The 18,197-nt window shown below is 37.1% G+C and overlaps 1 protein-coding gene across 3 annotated transcripts in view; it reads right to left on the bottom strand.

Moving 5' to 3' along the window:
- LOC107557089 (sodium- and chloride-dependent glycine transporter 1-like) overlaps positions 1-16,615 on the bottom strand; it is a 49,493-nt gene extending 32,878 nt beyond the window's left edge. Inside the window, exons 1-2 of one of the 3 annotated variants that reach the window (XM_016240436.1) lie at positions 16,538-16,615; positions 10,182-10,433 (exon numbers count right to left, since the gene is read on the bottom strand). In XM_016240436.1, the coding sequence (XP_016095922.1) occupies positions 10,182-10,211 (30 nt within the window). In that variant the 5' untranslated portion in view covers positions 10,212-10,433; positions 16,538-16,615. Of the gene's footprint in view, positions 1-10,181; positions 10,434-15,757; positions 15,841-16,226; positions 16,277-16,537 lie in introns of those variants that run through there. The other 2 variants (XM_016240430.1, XM_016240425.1) reach the window with 2 other exon arrangements.
- Between the last annotated feature and the right edge of the window lie 1,582 nt (positions 16,616-18,197).

The following is an 18,197-nucleotide window of genomic DNA, read 5'->3' as shown; positions in this document are numbered from 1 at the left end:
TTTGGGGGTCAAATGCGCTGGGGCCCGGTTAAGATTGCCTAGTGCGAGTACACACTTATTCCCCCGCATCCCGCACACACACACACGAGTCTTTTCCCGCCCGCTCCCGCACTCGCCCATCAAGAGTTGTCCCGCGCCGCACCCTGTTGCGTTGGGTCCCACGGTACTCCCGTGGGAATGCAGGTCTCTAATTTTAAGCTACAGAAAGCACAACATTTCGACTAGTCAGGTCTTCAGCACTGATAAAGACCTGACTAGTCAAAACTTCAAAACTTGCACAGTCTTTTTTTATATATATATATATATATATATATATATATATATATATATAAACTATCTGGAGGTTAAGTTCATGTGCAAACACTCTTTGGTCACACTTAATATGTCTGAATACCACTTCATTAGAAACAAAATATCAAACCAGGTGGCATCTGGAAACAAATGATGCTAGAGCTTTTACCAGAAATAACATTGCTTTTCTCAGCCATTCATTTAATAACTTAAACCAATGGTGTTGTCATGAATCCGGTCCATGAACTTTCATCTGCTAGCCATCAGAGGTCACCCTTTCCTATTGCATTGACTCTCGCACTACACACTGTTGCACATCACCCCAGACTACATTTCCCATCATGCATTGCACTGATTGCACTCAGCACGGATTGCACACAGCTGTACACTGATTGCACCCAGCTGTTTCATATCACTCCCTCACTATTTAACACTCACTCTGATCCCTTCCCTCTGCCGAGTATTGTCTAGCGCTTATCTTCCCCCAGATAGCTACATTACGGAGCCCTAGTGATTGCCCTAGCCCTAGCCCTAGCCCTAGCCCTTTTCTCGGTTCTTGATCTTCGCCTGGTTTCTTGGATTTCTCCCTTAGTCTTGTCCCTTCCGATTCTGTCTGCCCATCGGTGTCCTTCGCTAGCCCTGTGACTGTTCTTGTGTTTTGCCCGCTATATACCTGTTTGCCCGTGTTCTGACCCTGCCTGTCTTATGACCACGTCTCTGTCTAATAAAGCTTTGCATATGGATCCGCATGTCTCACGTCTCATCAGCCCTGTTACAGGTGTCAAGGTGATTTTTAGTGGATAAATTAAGTCTGTTCTCCTCAAGCAGTGTAACCATGTGTAGTTCATCACATCAACTATCAGGCTAACGTTCCACTAATGGTTCTTCACAAACAAACAGTGGGCACATTATGTCATGATTTTAAGCATGTCTATCATTCTATAATTTAAAATATAACTTATTTTGTGTGTTTGTGCTATATTACTTTAAAATAAATGGCACATGGTTATACATTTTGTTACATAATTGCAAATGGCATTTATATATTAAGCATGTCATAAGAGCCACTGCATAATTGTAAATACAGTCCAAAGGCAAGCCAAAACATCCTCCAGTCATCCCAAAATAATTGTATGCCTATAAACAGTAAATAGAATAAATTAAATGCATGAAACTAGTAATTTACCTACCAAATCCTACCCTAGATAAACAAAAAAGTATGCAAGAATAGATCCAGAAATACAGTTTATTATGCCTGTGAGATATTGATGATACTCTCCCAGCTGAGCTTAAACTACATCTGCTCTGCCTGTTTGACCCTTTGGGAACAGACAGCATCACAAAGAGATGAGCATCTCTTTACACTTAACAACACTAAGTGCTTACACAACATAATTATACTGCAAAAACGTCACTAGCAGTTAACATATAGATGCTTTATAGATAGATAGATGAGGATGGTCTTGTGAGAGATTTAAGTTCAAATCTTGTGTCATATCACGATTATACTTCCACTCTTTTCCCCCAGTACTTCTTAGTACTTCTGTCTCAATACAAAATGGCAAAAAAGGCAGGTTTCATAAACATATCTATGATAATTACATCAGAAATCAACTGGCAAATTTGAGTGTCCTCTCAATTAATATGTGATGCTTATTTTCCACTTGAGTTCCAGCGACTACAAGCAATTGGTTGAGACTTTGTTTATGTATTTGTGACACCTACCCTTTCACACAAACACACACATATAAATGCACATAGCTCCGGGCAGCTCCTTGTGTCTGAGCCACGAGCCCGGCTGTAAGGGAATCTGACACAGGCGGTCATTAGAGACTCCTCAGGGGCCCTAGCCAACCCCTATTAGTCAAGCAGCAGCACGGAGCCTCGACTCCCTTCACAAAAACACTCGCTTCTAATGAGGATATGAACACTCCGCTATTTGCGCTGCCCAATATCAATAGCATAATAGTGAGTGATGAGAACAAGAGAAGGGCTATGGCGTTGAAATGGAATAAACACATCAAAACAAAACTCAGACAGATCCTAAACAAGTGCGCACATGTGGGAGTAGGGGAATAAGATCTCCTAATTAGATACCTAGTGCTCATTAAAGAACTTAAATTTCATAATAGAAAACAATTCAATCCCCACAAACCTAATCATCACTATTTTCAATAGCATTTTTCTCTTCATATTATTTATTTAGCTAAAATTTGTTTGTGTGAATACATTTTTATTCAAAACATCTTACTGTATCTATAACCTTATACATAGTAAGGTTTAATAAAACATTTATATTATAAAATCATGTTTGCTTGATAATCAAATATTTTTACCATTGAAACAATCTGCATGACATTTTGCACACGCATTTCATTCAAAACTATTAAAACTATTTTTGTATGATTTTATAGTGATTTACATTTTTTTTGAATAAACATTTACTGTACAGAATATAATCTTATATGCAATAATATTTTTAATAAAACATTATAAAATCATTTCAATCATTACTTTTATTTATAAATTATATTATACATTTTATTTAGAAATTATATTTTTACATTTGCAGGGGAAAAAACTGCACAACATTTTGCACATGCATTTCCTTCAAAAACTATTTACAGTAAAGCAGCTCTAAAAAAAAATCTGGAACATCAAGGGGTTAAGTTCCTTCGAGTTCACAATGAAGAAAAAGCAGGATTTTGAGCTTAGTATCTACAATTACTGGCTCACCTCTACTTAGCGCTTGCAATCTGTGAGTCAGCAAACCCCCGTTCTTAAATATTAGGCTACCAGCACAACATGTTTTGCAAATTTGAGTGATTTGACTTCCTATTGCATAAATAATTCTTAAGGAACATCCTGACTCTTTTTCATATAATGAAAGTAAAAGGAAAACAGGGGTTTCAAGGTCTAAAACTACAAAAAGCACCACTAAAATGGTCTCTCACTTGTGTGCTGCATTTCAGGACTTCTGAATCTTTTTAATAAGTTATATGTGACCAAAATGTAAGTCATTAATCACTGATATGAAACAGGTCATATGGACTATTACTTTTTTGTTATTATAATTTACTTTCACAATATGGAAAAGAGTGTCCAAGACATTCTTATGAGGAAAAAAAAAGCTTTACAACACTGAGGATGAAAAAGGCTATTTCTATACAGAGACCCCTGGGTCATGAGGACCTCATACAAGTGTTAATTCAGAAGCCTCTACAGTGTAACTTAAAAACAGGAAAGCAACACAAGTGGTTTCCAGATTCACTAGGGAGCTTCAGTAAGTGTGGTTTCCAGCAAGAGCCCTTAAGCAGGTGTTTTCCATTCAGGGCACGTTCGTTCTATTGACAAGCTGAACAAGAGGGCCTCAGTGAGGGCTAAAATACTACTGCTGACTAAAAACGTCACTTTTTCAAACTTAGTGCAGGCTTTGATGAGCCGTCTCCTTCCGGAGCTCTCTTTTGCCCCATTTACAATCTAGAGTGGTATGTCCAACACACAAAAACAACCCTAAGCAAACACACACACAAAACAGAGGACCACGGTTTTAGACAATCAACTCACATGATTTTTACCCCCTGCACATGACAGCACACAGCCTGAAAGACTGACTGCTAATATCTAAAGTGAAAACAATATCTGAGACATGATCTTATTTAGCTTTCAGAAAGACTCAAGGGACAGTTTGCCAAAAATCGAAATTCTGTCATCATTTACCCACTCTCATGTCATCCCACTCCATAAAATACCAATGGCACCAAAACAGTTTCTTACAATATCTTCTCTTTATATCTTCAACAAAACAATATACAAAAATAATAATAAAAAAAAAATGTGTAAGATCATTAAAAGGTCAAATGTTTCGTTTTGGAAAACCAGCTGAATGCACTTATATGTGTGAGAAATACCAAAATGTAGAACTCAACTGACTGCTGACAGCGATAACCTGATGTTCAAAGACCTAAAATTGACTTAACACACTGATAGAAAGAGTGAAAACTCAAAAATCTTGACCCAGGTCTGCTTGAAATTTAACTGATCAATTAAAAGCATTCAAATGTATTTACAATAGCTTAAGATAATTGCCTCCTAATAATGAAATAATTCAAATAAATGAGTGTTTCCTTCACCAGTTCCCATTATGTCATAATGAATTCAAATTCATGTCTATCATTACAAATCAACTTAATATGCTCTCACTATGTATTACGCTTCAACTGTAATAATAATGATGCTAAAAGGGGTCTCTTCATTGTCGGACGGAAATCCTTATTTTGTACAGCAGGAAGTAACGCAGTGAATCTTAATCTGAGGCACTGTTTGGCCAGACACTATATAGGGAAGTCAGTGAAAAGTCTGGCACGACCATTGTAGAGGGCAACACAGAGACATATTTATGGACCTTCGCCTGAAAATGACTTCCTGCCCTGTTCCTTTGGCGTGTTTGTTTGTGTGCTTATAGGGCAGAGAGAGAATTTGTGATGTCCACCTGGTCCAAACGGCTTTTGGGACACCGAAGAGCAATTTCCATCGCTTGGATTAACCTGAAGCTTCCCTCCACCCCCACTCCACCATTATTTGGCTGGAAGGGCCCCAGCTGCTAATTCTTTATAAATAGCGTGTAGCTCAGATCTCCTCCGGGGAGAATGGGGCTCAGAGGAATAGCTTGGGCACAAATCAGGCTGGAGAAAGCGCAAAACATACATATTTTGACAAACATATGGGACCATAGCTGAGGATGAACTTCATGTACATGTGACTTTGACTCGCCTCACGTGGATTCAACAATCGGCCAATTAGAAAAGTGACAACGGGAATGTTGAGAAAAAAAAGAGAAGTAGAAAAGTTTATTCTATAAAATGAAAATGCAAGGAAAGGCTTGTAATGGGGCCATCTATGTTTTGACAAACAGTTGAAAGTCTGAGTTTACACGATGTCTGTGGGGTGGAGGCCCTTTTTCTTAGCAAAAAGAAACTAGTATAAAAAGCACCAGAGGAGGCTCTCTGACATTCGAGTGAGGCTTTCTATCAGGAGTACATAAGAGGCACGCAGTGAGGTCCATTTACTCGCACACAGAGGTCACGTTACAGAACGTTGCATATGTACTAATTTTCATTATTTGCTATTTCAAACAGCACAAAAAGAGATTGGTATGACAATTTATAACTACCTAGGTCACGTTAGCAAGTCAAAAAACACACAAGCTTGGACTACTACAACACTCTGATTCCTGTGTCAAATTCTGTGCGTCTGAAATTGTGTTTTCTCTGAATTTATTATGGATTTCCTGGCACTTAATTTAATGCACGAACTGGTCAACACAAAAGCAAGGGTTGTGTTGCTGTGATCTTTCAACATGGAGACCTTCAAAATGATATAATAGGTCAAGGGGCTGTTTCTGTGGAGAAACCCTGAGAACAGCAGACCCCCCCTCATCCCAAGCCTTTTTCTCCCATTCACAACGCCATGGGGGGAGCAGGTCGGGTTCAAGCGCAACAAATTACCTAAATATGGGCTGAAAAGGCTTTGAGGGACTCCAATTCAACCGTTAAAAATAATATTAATAAAAGAAGATTTAGGAAGCCAGGTGGGTGGAACACAATGCTAAACTGCGGTCCATAATTTCAGCTAGCGAGGAGAAAAAGTGGCTCTTTCTTGGTCAGTATTTGTGTTTAGCCTGGGTAGAATAGGGGTACCTCATATATAAAGGCGAGAGGAAGAAACAGAAAAACGAAATTTTCAGCCTGAGTGGTTACTTCAAATGAAATCTAAAGGCTGAGGCTCAATGGGCCCTTTTAGCGGAGGGGAGTGTTTTTTAAAGGAATCGCAGCAGTGGACGTGTTTAGCATTTGGTGGCCCTTGTCCTCCAATTGTGCATACTCCACGGTGGCTGCCTTCTCTGTGGGCTCGGTACGCTCCACAGACAGTACAGTCTGCGCCTCAAACATAGACAGAAATCATGTTTGACTTCCCCTTTGCTCAATCACATCTGTTCCCAAGCCCCTGAAGGCACTACGGTTGCACAGCTACAAAGATGTGTATGCTGTAGTTAATGTAAGTGAGTGACAGTTCAATATGTTCCTTACATAAGTGCTGCTGACCTAGACACGGCCTTGAACTTGATGGCCATCACCTATTAATGAGACTTTGGATTATTAACGAAAGAATAATAAAAAAAATGCACATTTCATAAAAAATTATGTGACATCTCATAAAGAGATTCACTAAAATATAGGCTCTACCAAATGCTAGTAAGTTAGGCATAGGTGTGTTAAAGGGACAGTTCACTAAAAAAGTACAATTTCACTACTCTTAGGTTGTTCCTAAACTGTATCACTCTGTCTCTTCTTTGAAACTGAAGACATTTTGAGTAAAGTCTCAGTATTTTATTACATTTTTTCATACAATGGTGGTCAATGTGCTCCAATGTTGTTGGGTTCCAGATGTTCTTCAAAAGAAAAAGTCATACAGGTTTGGAACAACATGAGTAAATGATGACAATTTTCATTTTTGAGTGCATAATCCCTTTAAATTTTATTATTTATAGCTGCCACCATGTTCTGGCTAAAATCTAATGCAGTGTTGGAAACAGTCTTAATATTTATGTCTAATGTATATTGCAGAAATAGCAAGAGTAGCATGGTAGTGTGCTATTCCAAAGAAGGTTATCCTTCACAGAAAGGGCAATCCCAAAATGCACTGCTTCAAGTTTAAGGAAAATATTATATATGGATTGAAAATAATTACAATAATCATGTTAAATACTGAAATGTACAGACAAAATAGTTGTCTAATTAAAAATGTACCATTTCACCCAATATACATGCATTTGCTATGTATTTTTGTGCTCATTAAAACTAATGCACCATAAGCTTAGCAGAATAGCAACGTATTAGAACACAGAACTCTATAGGAATCAACTGTCTCTCTTGCACTTCACGTGAGGAACGCTACTTATGAGGTGCACATTAGTCACCATTAACCAGCTGCTGCTTATGTGAAGTATTTCAAACCAGTCACTTTTTTCAATTTTAAATATAAGTTTGAGGTTCCATTTTAGCTGATTTAGAATGTCATGTGACAGTGAAACAGCTCACTAGGGTCCTTAGACATTCTGAATAACAGAAAGAAAATGTATCTATGTAATTTACTGTTGTTTATTTTGTTTAATGCTAATTAATTGACCAAAATGTTTGAGAGCCCACAAAGCAGAGTGAAAACGTGCAGCAGTAGCCTAGCATCCTGAGGGACAACGGGATCCAAAATTTGTTTCCGTTTCATTTCAAATTCACAGTGTAGCATTTGGACCAATCAGACACACAACTTTTTGTTATATTTAACAAATAATATCGAACTCCCCATCACCTAACTAAATGGCCAATTACGAGGGTCTATGGACCCTTCCCCCGAAATGCACCTAACACCTCAGAAAGGCAGAACAGGCCTCTGGAGCAGCACACATTAACAACCCTTGGGAAAGGATGGAGAGCTGCCAGCGGGACAGAAGAAGCAGCGAGTACAGCAAACGGTCATCACAGCTCCTTCAACAGTTCCTCCGCAACTGCTTCTGAATGTCTGACAGCTCCAGCATTAATTCCTCTTATGTCATTCTACTCATCTCTAATTATGTTTTGGGTTACCACAGCGCTAACATTCTCTACTGTCACTGTCAGAGGGTAACAATGGGCTTTACGCTGTCATCATCTTATTGTCAAAACGTCAGGATATTCTTAAAGCAGAACAGCTTCTGTCAGAGACAAAGAGGACTTAATGCCATTCAAAGCACTAAAGCAAGCTTCATGCCTTTTGACAGTACACAAAAACCATCTATCAGGGTACTTCCACTTGATCAGATATTGTACATTAAGCAAAACTATTTGTGTCCAATGAGGTGCAATCTGTAAAAGTAATTTAGAGTGATGAGTAAACAAATGTGCCGGTCAAAATCTTCTTTCCCTTCCTGAGAGCAAACCAAACCTCTGTACTCCCCACAACATTGCCAACAACACACTGATGCCACTGACCTCCGAAAGCACATCTCACCAAAAAAAAAAAAAACGGGTAAGGGGCTGAAAAAGTCTAAAAGGCAGAATGTTAATGCAACTCTCTATGGGGGGGCAAAGCAATCTGGCATTTGGACGGCATTGTATACAACATAAAAATCTGCAAACTTGAAAGAAAAAAAATGATGAAAAATTCAGTTCAATTCAATTAAGATTTTTAAGATTAACTTAATGTGAAAAAAAATGGCAATTTTACCATAAATGTGATTTAAACATCAAATGTATTCCATCTGCAAGATGCTCATTCACAAAAATAAATACACATGTTTAGACGTACAAAATGTACAGGACACAGTACAAGGCTAAAAGTACAAGACAATACAGTTAGAAGAACACAGAGATACAAAGGACAGGAGCCATAATATTACAACCACTGTAACCAATCACACGAGGGGAGGATAAAGGTGGGGATGGACCACAAAGGTTTATTTAATATAGGACCCCTGCAACAGTTTTCCTTAGCTTTACGACCTATTTACTACATATTCCTCATATGGACTTCCATATCCATTCTATTTAACCATGATTCTGAAAGGCATTTGGGACAGAATTTAGGAGGGATTATGTTGTAAATAGTCCAATTGTGGAATATTGTAATCCTTATTTTTGATATTATAATTAAATTTAAAATAGTACCAGAACGTTCTGTCATAAGTATCATTTTATGCAATCAAGTGACACAGCTTTTAAAAATTAAAAAACAAGACTGGTTTAAATGGAGAAATACTATTTATGTAGTTACAGGCAGCACAGCACAGCTCAGAACCAGAAACACACTACCCAGTTACAGTCACACAAGAGACTACAGCATCACTCACCCCGAACAAAAGCCCAGCCACGCAGCAACTCCACACTTCAGACAAACATGTCACCCTTCAGAAAATTTGCAATTAGAAACACTAAAAATAACAATAATATATCTTAAAGTAAAAACCAATGTTGCAAATGTAGCTATAATCACATCAAAAAATTTTATTTGACTGAAATTGAATTTATTTTATTCTTTCTTTTGAAAAACTTTAAGTATTATGCCACGTTGACATCTATTTAGAAGATGTCATACATCCTTGACTGTCACTCTTGCATTGTGGTCTCGCATCAAACACTTTAGATCAGTTCATACTGCCAGATGTGTGTACTCTCAGCACAGCAATGGTTAATAAAGTCATCAGGGTTTGGAAACTCAAGAAGACATGTACAGTTTTAAATTCCAGGTTTAAATTGCTTTCACAATCATTTGGAAAAATGTCTTAATTTATTTAAATCCATTAACGAAGCAGTGAATTCTAAGACATTTCTTACAACACAAAATAGCCGCGAGGGTTCATAAAATGAACTTTCTTAAAATGAATAAAATGAATTTTCTTCCCTAAATTATACCACATCCTCTGTTAAATTCATCTAAAATTCATCTAATTTATTTATATTCTCCTAATCATTAGTTAAAGATATATATGAGCTGTCAGGGCATTTCACACTACTCCCGAGAGTCTTTATTATAAAAGCTGTAAGTAGGGGAAAACCCCTGTAATTAGGTTTAAGGTCTAATCATTTCTTTTAGTTCAGCTCTTTGAAACAATTCAAAAAACTAAAAAAAGTTTTTTAGAACTGTGGCCTGATCCAAAATGCTTTGACCTGCTTGATTACTAACTTTTAATCAGACAATAAAAATTGCCAGATCATGTTACTAAGAAATACACATAATACAAGACTAAAATAACTTTCAAAAATATCAAATCTAAAATTATAGCTGTGAAAAACTGGGCATGGAGAAAAAGGTAACATTTCTATAAAAGTTACAAAATGCAAGTCTGAGTGACTCACCAATATGCCAGAAAATTGTTTTTCCGCCATGCTTTTGAAGCTCTCTTCGGCGTGGGTCCCCTTTCCGGAAGGATGCCCGTCCTGGCCTGTCTCTGTGCTCTCTGGAACTCGTCTTGAGCTGCTGGGGTATGTGTCTTAGTTTCTGGTGCACACTGCTTCTCCCTCAATCGTTTCCTCTCTCCGCTAGTTGCAACGTTGGGCTGAGGTGGCGTCTCTGCTTTGTGCTAATTCTGCGTTAATCCAGGAACTTTTCTATGATGTGAAAGGAACATGTGACAGGGAGAAGGAGGGAGGAAGAGGGGGAAAAGCAGCTATTAGCCCCCAAACATGTTGCTCTCTCTTTAAAACAATCATTTCATAACTGCTGATTACACTGCCCATGTGCTGGCTGGGAGTGTGGCTGGAGTTTATGTTGGACTTTAAAGTCTGATATTACGATTATTCCGAGAAGTGATGTAGAGGATGCTTAAATTGTTAACTAAGATGAGAAGACTTAGTATTTTCAGCAAATAACTAAAACAAAGGGTTACAGGACAGATGGGTACAGAACATAAGCTTCTAGAAAACAACAATGGTTTACCAAATTAACCTATAGCCTACATCAGCTTACAAACTGTTATAGTCCACCTTCTGGATTGTTGTAGTAAAACAGAAGGATTGAATGTGGGAAGTTTTCACAGTGTCTAACTGTGAAAACTTCCCACATTCAATCCTTCTGGTTTACTACAACAATATTCAAAATCCAGCACATGGACATTTTTAGATTCTAAATCTAAAATGTAAATCTTGTAATGCAGAAATCCAAAGTTTCTTGTACTTCTTCACTATACCAGATATTGTCAGTTTAAGGCAAGACCAAGACTCAAGTAACAGTTCAGCAACTGGAGCCTCTTAAATCACTCTAATGTTGTTGTGAACCACTCATCCTGACACCAGGCAACACAGTACATCACTCCTCCAGAATTAAAGTGAACGCTTCTCCAGACCAACCATTTGAAATTAACACCTCAGCCTGGACGAGTGAACTTTCACTCATATGGCAAGTGAACATGCACCAATATTTCAGTGGAAAATTACTGCTATGGTTTTGTTAATGGGAACAAGAACCTAGGAACATTAAACAAACAAGGTACCCAAATAGAATAATAATTTAACAAACAAGAAAAAAAAGGGAAAAGATAAAGCATGGGCAAAAGTAGGTTAAGAGACAAGTGTACTATCCCTCAGCCCCTCAACCTTTTTCACAAAAATATGTTTTTATTTACAAAAAGCAGCAAGATAAGACATGAGATAAGCAGAGCAAACTCTCTGAACCGATGGCTCCCTTTATCAGTATTTAGTTGTCTATTGCATCACACAAAACATGTGCACTTTACTGAATGAGCTGTGGGCTATCTATGGAAAAATATAACTGTAACCAATTAGCTCTTTACAAATGAAAGTCTCCAGGAAGGTCGGGCAGCAAAAACTGTAAAAATAATAATTATTACCAATTATTTTTATTCTAAATGTTTATTTTCTGAAACAATTACCTAAAAAATTATTATTACATTTAACTATTTAAAAAATTATAAAAAAAATAAAAGCCATATTGGAAAAAGCTATTTAGGCATGTTTTGTGCCATTGATCGTCCTCGTCTTCATCAATAAATAAAAAAATTCTTCATGCTAGGGTGTCGGCAGTTAATCCAGTGGAGAGAAATCCCCCCACAACTAACTGCAAACTGGCATTTAGATATACCTCCATTTTGCTAGCAACGCCCCAACTTCCAATGATCCAATCAATTCCCGAAGGACGAAATCAAGTCCTGCCCTCTCATTTCAGATGCCGTTTCACTCAGATAGACGTTACAGTAGAGAAAAAAAGACAATTGCTACTTCCGTTTCATGCTGACTTTAAGCATTTCAAGGCTTGACTCCTGGAAAAGTATCTTGAGCCTGCAATTGTTAATGCTGTGCAAAGTTAATGAGTGTTTAACCCTTTGGAATGCCCCTAATATAAATGGCATCAGAAGACAATGCAATGTTCAAGAAACCCAGTTGGATGTGGCGGTAGAAGTTGAGAAGTCACCTTGCAGACACTGCTTTAAAGTGGCTGATGAAGTGACTACAATCCAAAGCTGTGGCAGGTCATAGGGTGGCTCTCATTATCTGTGACGGGTGGAAAAGAAGGCTTAAACTGGCACTCAGTTTCAATGACATACACAACCCCTGGCTAACCATGCAGGTGTCTTACCTTGCTTGGACTGACCAGCCAATGAGAACACAAGTCTAAAAACCCATTATATATAGGTATACAATGCATCTTGGTGTGGTTTGATGCACAGTGCATGACATCTCTCAAAAAAAAGCAATTTAAATTATTTGAAGTTGAAGTTAATACTGAAAATAAAAGACTGCCACCATCATTGCAGTCATAAATTTGAATAATAAAAAAAACTGTCCCATTATTGTTTGTATTTAACAGTGAATGTCATCTGACACCAGAGGCAAAAGAAACATTTCCAAATTCCCCAGCAAAAGCAAAACATCCTTCACTAGAATGGTTAAAGCTATTTAAAGGTTTATGCTTAAGTTTCTCCTTTTGGTCTGGAACGGCTTGATTGCAACTGAGCATCTGTAGTAGCATAATACAATGTACTGCACCTCCTCAACTCCACCCAACAGAGATAACACAGAGCTCCAAAACACTGCAGTGCCTCCCATAACATTGGCGGTGACCTCGTATGTATTAGTAGAAATGCTGAATAGTGTATGAAATTGAGACTCAACGAACCAATAAATTATTCTTCAATAAACCATTGCAAGATTTTACTAATAAGGATTAGGATGTGTGCTCTGTTAAAGTATTCTACAGCAGTTTTCTATGATTCATCCAGTAACTGACAGACACTTTAAAAGTAGCATATCTTATCATTAAGTGACATTGCCGAAACTTACTACAAAACATTGATAGCAATAAAGTAGATGATTAACAGTGAGGGGGATTTTGTCTAAATGATATAACCAGTTCCTAAAACCACCAAAGAGAAAGGGCACTTCTGTTCTGTCTTTGGTTTTCAGTTGTTATTTTAGATATTTTCTCTTTCTGTTGCTCATCCATGAAACGGATTCTATCTGCAAGTGTTATCTACAAAGAAGTGAAAGCACACAAGTTACTCTCTTATCTAAATTCATTAAGATAAACTTTGCGCAATTTTCTGGCAAATGTTCAACTGGTTAAATCCATCAATCAGACATACTTGGCCCTGCAAATTTTGTACATCTTAAAAATATGGTATAAGTGAACATAAGCAACAAAACGGATAGAAAAAAAGCTATGGGTAAAATTACTACATTGCTGCGTTTACTGATTATTGGTGTTCAACTGAGGAGAAACTGTCAAAACTTCTCATTCCCATTAAACTTATTAACAATCTGACCATTTGTTTCTAACCCTACATCTCTGCAGTTTGTCCAGTTTCATTGCTTCAGTTAAAGCAGTTTGTTATAACTACTTAAAATGGACATGATCAAATTTTCAGGAACTTATCAGGTCTTGTCCACACTATTTTCGAAAAACAATATCTGGGTTACATGGAAAAATTATTTTTTCTTAACTTTAGGAAGTTCAAGCATGACAGCACATCCTACAGAAAAAAACAACAAAAACATTCCCAATTTCCACTCAGCCAGCACAGAAATATTCTTCATACAGCCATTTAATCCCTTTTACTTTACATTGTGGACAAATGGTGTACAGTCTATCTGGCCAGGAATTTCAAAGTTTTGATTTTCGGTCTGATGAAGGTGGCCATGCATGGGTGCACTAATTGTGAAAAATAAAACTACCTTCCCAGACTACATAAACATTTATATGAGCTGTGCTCATTTTCAAAAGGCTTAGGAAAAGTAATCTGAAGAGAATTTACCAAATTTCCTCACAAATGCAGCATTCAATACTACACACTGTTATAACAACTGTGCATGTACTGAGTAGATGTACAGGGCTATTGAAGCCTTCTGGCCATAACATTTAATGATAGATCCTTGGGAGAAAAAATACAAATAAAAAATACTTTTGTTTTCTCACAGACTTTTAACCTCTATATTGTACATTGCAAATGTAAATAATAATAATAATAATAAATCCATTCTGAAATATGGCCATAGCAAAAGTTTAAACAACTAAAAAAGCAAATAAACTAAAAGTCCATTAAAGTACCACACTCTGGCACTTCTCTAGCACGTGACACGGAATGTCAACACAGGACACTTTTTTATGTATTGGAGCTAAACCACACCATGTATGGTACAGAGGTAGTGCTTTGACAGCATGGTCACTTATAGCATGGTTTGACACGCCGTTGAGCTGCTCTGCGTTATCATAAATGATCTTGACATGTTTGTGAACAGATTTGGTCCGCATGTGGACCCTTAGACCCTAATGGCAGAATGAAGCAACTGATTGTACCATCAATGCAAGCAGCAGATTCATGCATTAACAAAAGTACAATATACATCTTGTTAATAAAAGACTGGCCAAATGGTTAGATTCTTCTATCACCACTATATTCAAAACAATGAGAAGAATATGGTTTCTTGTAATACATACCAGATCTTGAAGTATTATACTGTATAAGTGCCTGAAATAGCAAATCTTTCCAGAAATCTCCATTCTGTACCTTAAAAATACCAACATCTACCCAGAATATGAAAAGATTATAAATTAACAATAAAAAGAAAACAGTTAAAATAATAAAACTAAATATCTGCATCATACTGTACTAAGTATTAAACTCAAACTAAGAGAGATGCTCTAGACATATGACATCAAAACCACCTTACATAAGGTTAGGCTTCTAGTGTTTCTCATTTGTAAGTCACTTTGAATAAATGTAAATGTTATATGAAACTGGAAAACCAAAAGTTGTAACAACTTTCTGTGACAATGTATAAGGCATTGATTCTTGTGTTCGTACACAAAAAAGGATCACAGTCAGGTTACTGTAATTTCCTGAGATTAATCTAATGTTTGTCATTTGATAAGACCATTTATAGGTTCATCACTTAAACAATGAGTGTCTGAGCCTTAAGTAGTAATAGCCTACGAGTACTAGCTGACTATTCACTGTAAATCATGACAATCAAAACTATTTAAACGTGTCGCAAATCCGGTAATCTGGCATGTAATACTGAGATTGAAAATATAAGCAAGAGGGGGGGAAACACCTTTAAACCACTGGAACAATTTTAACCGCGTCGTGGACAATTCAACAGGTTCTTCATACGTATGTTATCAAATGATAAACCCAATAAACAGCTATTATTGTACAGCTTGTAGGTTGCAAAATGTATAACCAGCATCACTGCTGACACTTCACCCGCCCTGTTACTAGCCTAATGCTATTCTGACCCGAAACGAATAATAAGCCAAAGTTAAACGTTTCTATTAAACAGCTACATTTCAAACAACTGATTATCTGTTAGTCTTTTAAAGCTATGCATCTCTTCCTAGTGGTATGAAAGAACATACGGAAGAATCATTCGGCTGTAGGCTACACCTCGTGTAATAGCCTAGTATCATTTGCTCTTACCATCGCTTGCTCCTTGGCGTTATACAGAAGACAGCTGTCAAGTGGATCTGTTTTGAACACGACCTCGTTAAATTGATGGACATTTCTTTGTTAAACTTCCAATATTCAAAGTACACGCTGTTCAGATGTGGCCCCACCTCTTAACCAAAGACACCCCCCTCCCCACCCCCTGTGAATATAGTTTTAAGATAGTTTCAAGGCTTTTCATAAGTGACTTCTGGATAATGTAATTACAAAGCAGTGCTCTGGCTCAACGTACTGGTTCTCATCTGAAAACAAACCATAAATGAGCAGACACAAACATTAGGCTAAATAATTCTGACCAACGTATAAGCTGAATAAAAATAAATTCAATCAAGCTCGGTAATGATGAAGACGCCGGCCAGATCACCTTATCAGAGGATCTGACTGAGAATAAGATGTCGTAACTAACTAAAAAATTGAAAAAAATTGAAAACTTAAAAATTACCGGTAGTACTGAGCACGTGTGTTGCTGCGGTTGATGGATGGATGTTTCCGGTAGACAAAGACATGCGATTATATTGAGTAACGGATTGCAAATAAAACTCCTGGCGTTTTATTAGCCTATTACTTCCTAAATCAGCTATTTTTGGTTTCTGAATCCTTTCAAATATGACACATGTAAAAAGGAGGGCGAGGTGTGCTGCCAAAATCGTAAACATAATGCCCTGTCGCGTAGCAACCCATTGCGTAGCCAACACAGTATGTGAGCGTGGAATGAATATAATGGGTGAAATGAGGACATACGGCGACACACACCTTTTATTCTCTAAATGATGCTGAAAGATGGTATAAGGAGGATATACACGCTTCCCCATTCACGCACCGTTGCTCAGCGTAGCGGTGGGTTTAACAAACGCTAGCAATTCAAATGACTAGATTATACTGAGTGATATGCTCCAGCTCTAGCATGTAACGTTTAGGTGTGCCATTGGTCCCTCTTAAGTTTTTCCCACTCTAATGAGAAAATGGCCTGAATACACAACGATATTAAATTGTTTATCTCAAGAGGCAGAATGAAGAGTAGTCTAAATGGTTCTGCGTTTAATTCAGTAGTTATGACTTAAATAAGCCTTAAGCTAAATTCTCTTAATATCAGGCATATAAGATCAGTGTGTGCATGATAGCCTGTAACCTTGGCTTGCACAAACATATAGAATAGTCATGGGTCCCCCACTAGTGTCAGTCATAAAATCTCTTTATGGAAAAGGAATCTGGTTATTAGCTTCAAAGGAAAAAGGGGTGAATGTTGTGAGACCAAATCTCACAAAGAAGTCTGCATTGTCAAAAGTCAGCACATTCTGTCTGCATCATTATTTAGATCATTCAGTAGTCATTAGATAGTTCAGTAACCTTAACATTTTAATAGTTATAGGACAGTGAAAATTGTGAGCAGTATAATTAATTTTAAAAACATAGATATTAATTCTTACTATAGCCCAAAGTTAGATGAATATGATTTTAGTGCTTTTACATTTACAGTTTTATCTTGCTCACCAGCACCTCTGCACACTTATCTTTGTTAATTTAGTGTGTGCTCAACTATGCGTGGCATTGCATCAGCAGGTGTAACATCAGACACAAACCATAGGAAAGACTGCCATCTCGTGGAAGAAATCGATACCTTCAGATAAACTTTACAAAATGACTAATATCTTGTCAAATCTACCAAATTTCAAAAACTTCCCCGGCTCAATTTTTTTTTTAATTTCTTAATATTTTTAACAAACGTAAATAGTGATGAAAGCCACTTTTGACATTGTATTTAAATATGTACTTGAATATGGAAAGTAATTATTTTTCTATTCGAGATATGTAAAAGCAAGGTGTTTTGTTGTAGCGTGACTTCCTGCCAGCAGAGGGAGACTGCACTAAGCTTTTTTTTTACAATAGCCAGATAGTATATAAAGGCTGTTTTAATGAAGAAGGCAATGACACGTTTTTTTTTTATAAATTAAATAAAAAAAATAAAGAATTAATTAAAAAATGATTACATCACATTAATAAATTTAACAGCCTTCGTGTTTAATTAGGAATACTTTTTAGGTATTGCTGAAATTCTGGCTTTTGTGGGAGGGCCATGATTAAGAACCACTGTTCCATTGGTTTGACCACCTGTGAGATTCTGTGACTAAACTTCTGTGACCTATTTTCAGACTGGAGAGGGCGACATACTATAGCTTTTCAAGTAGCAGTAACATGATGCATAAGGGAATGAATACTGTCTGAGTTCTGAACAGCTCAAGTTATTTTCACAATATTTGTGATGAATATAATTGTTGACAATGATGGTGATGTTACATAAGTTAATTACTTGATTTTAGAGTTTTGGTAGTAACAGTATATAAGTATTGGCTTAGGTACAGTGTAGACAGTATTTTTAAATGGCCAAATATATATATAAATATATGAAGAAGAG

Source organism: Sinocyclocheilus grahami, unplaced genomic scaffold (genome assembly GCF_001515645.1).
Source record: "Sinocyclocheilus grahami isolate Dianchi unplaced genomic scaffold, SAMN03320097.WGS_v1.1 scaffold21.1, whole genome shotgun sequence".
In the NCBI taxonomy this organism is placed as follows: Eukaryota; Metazoa; Chordata; class Actinopteri; order Cypriniformes; family Cyprinidae; genus Sinocyclocheilus; species Sinocyclocheilus grahami.
Note: the sequence above shows the minus strand (reverse complement) of the source record. Positions and strands in the feature narration are given on the sequence as shown.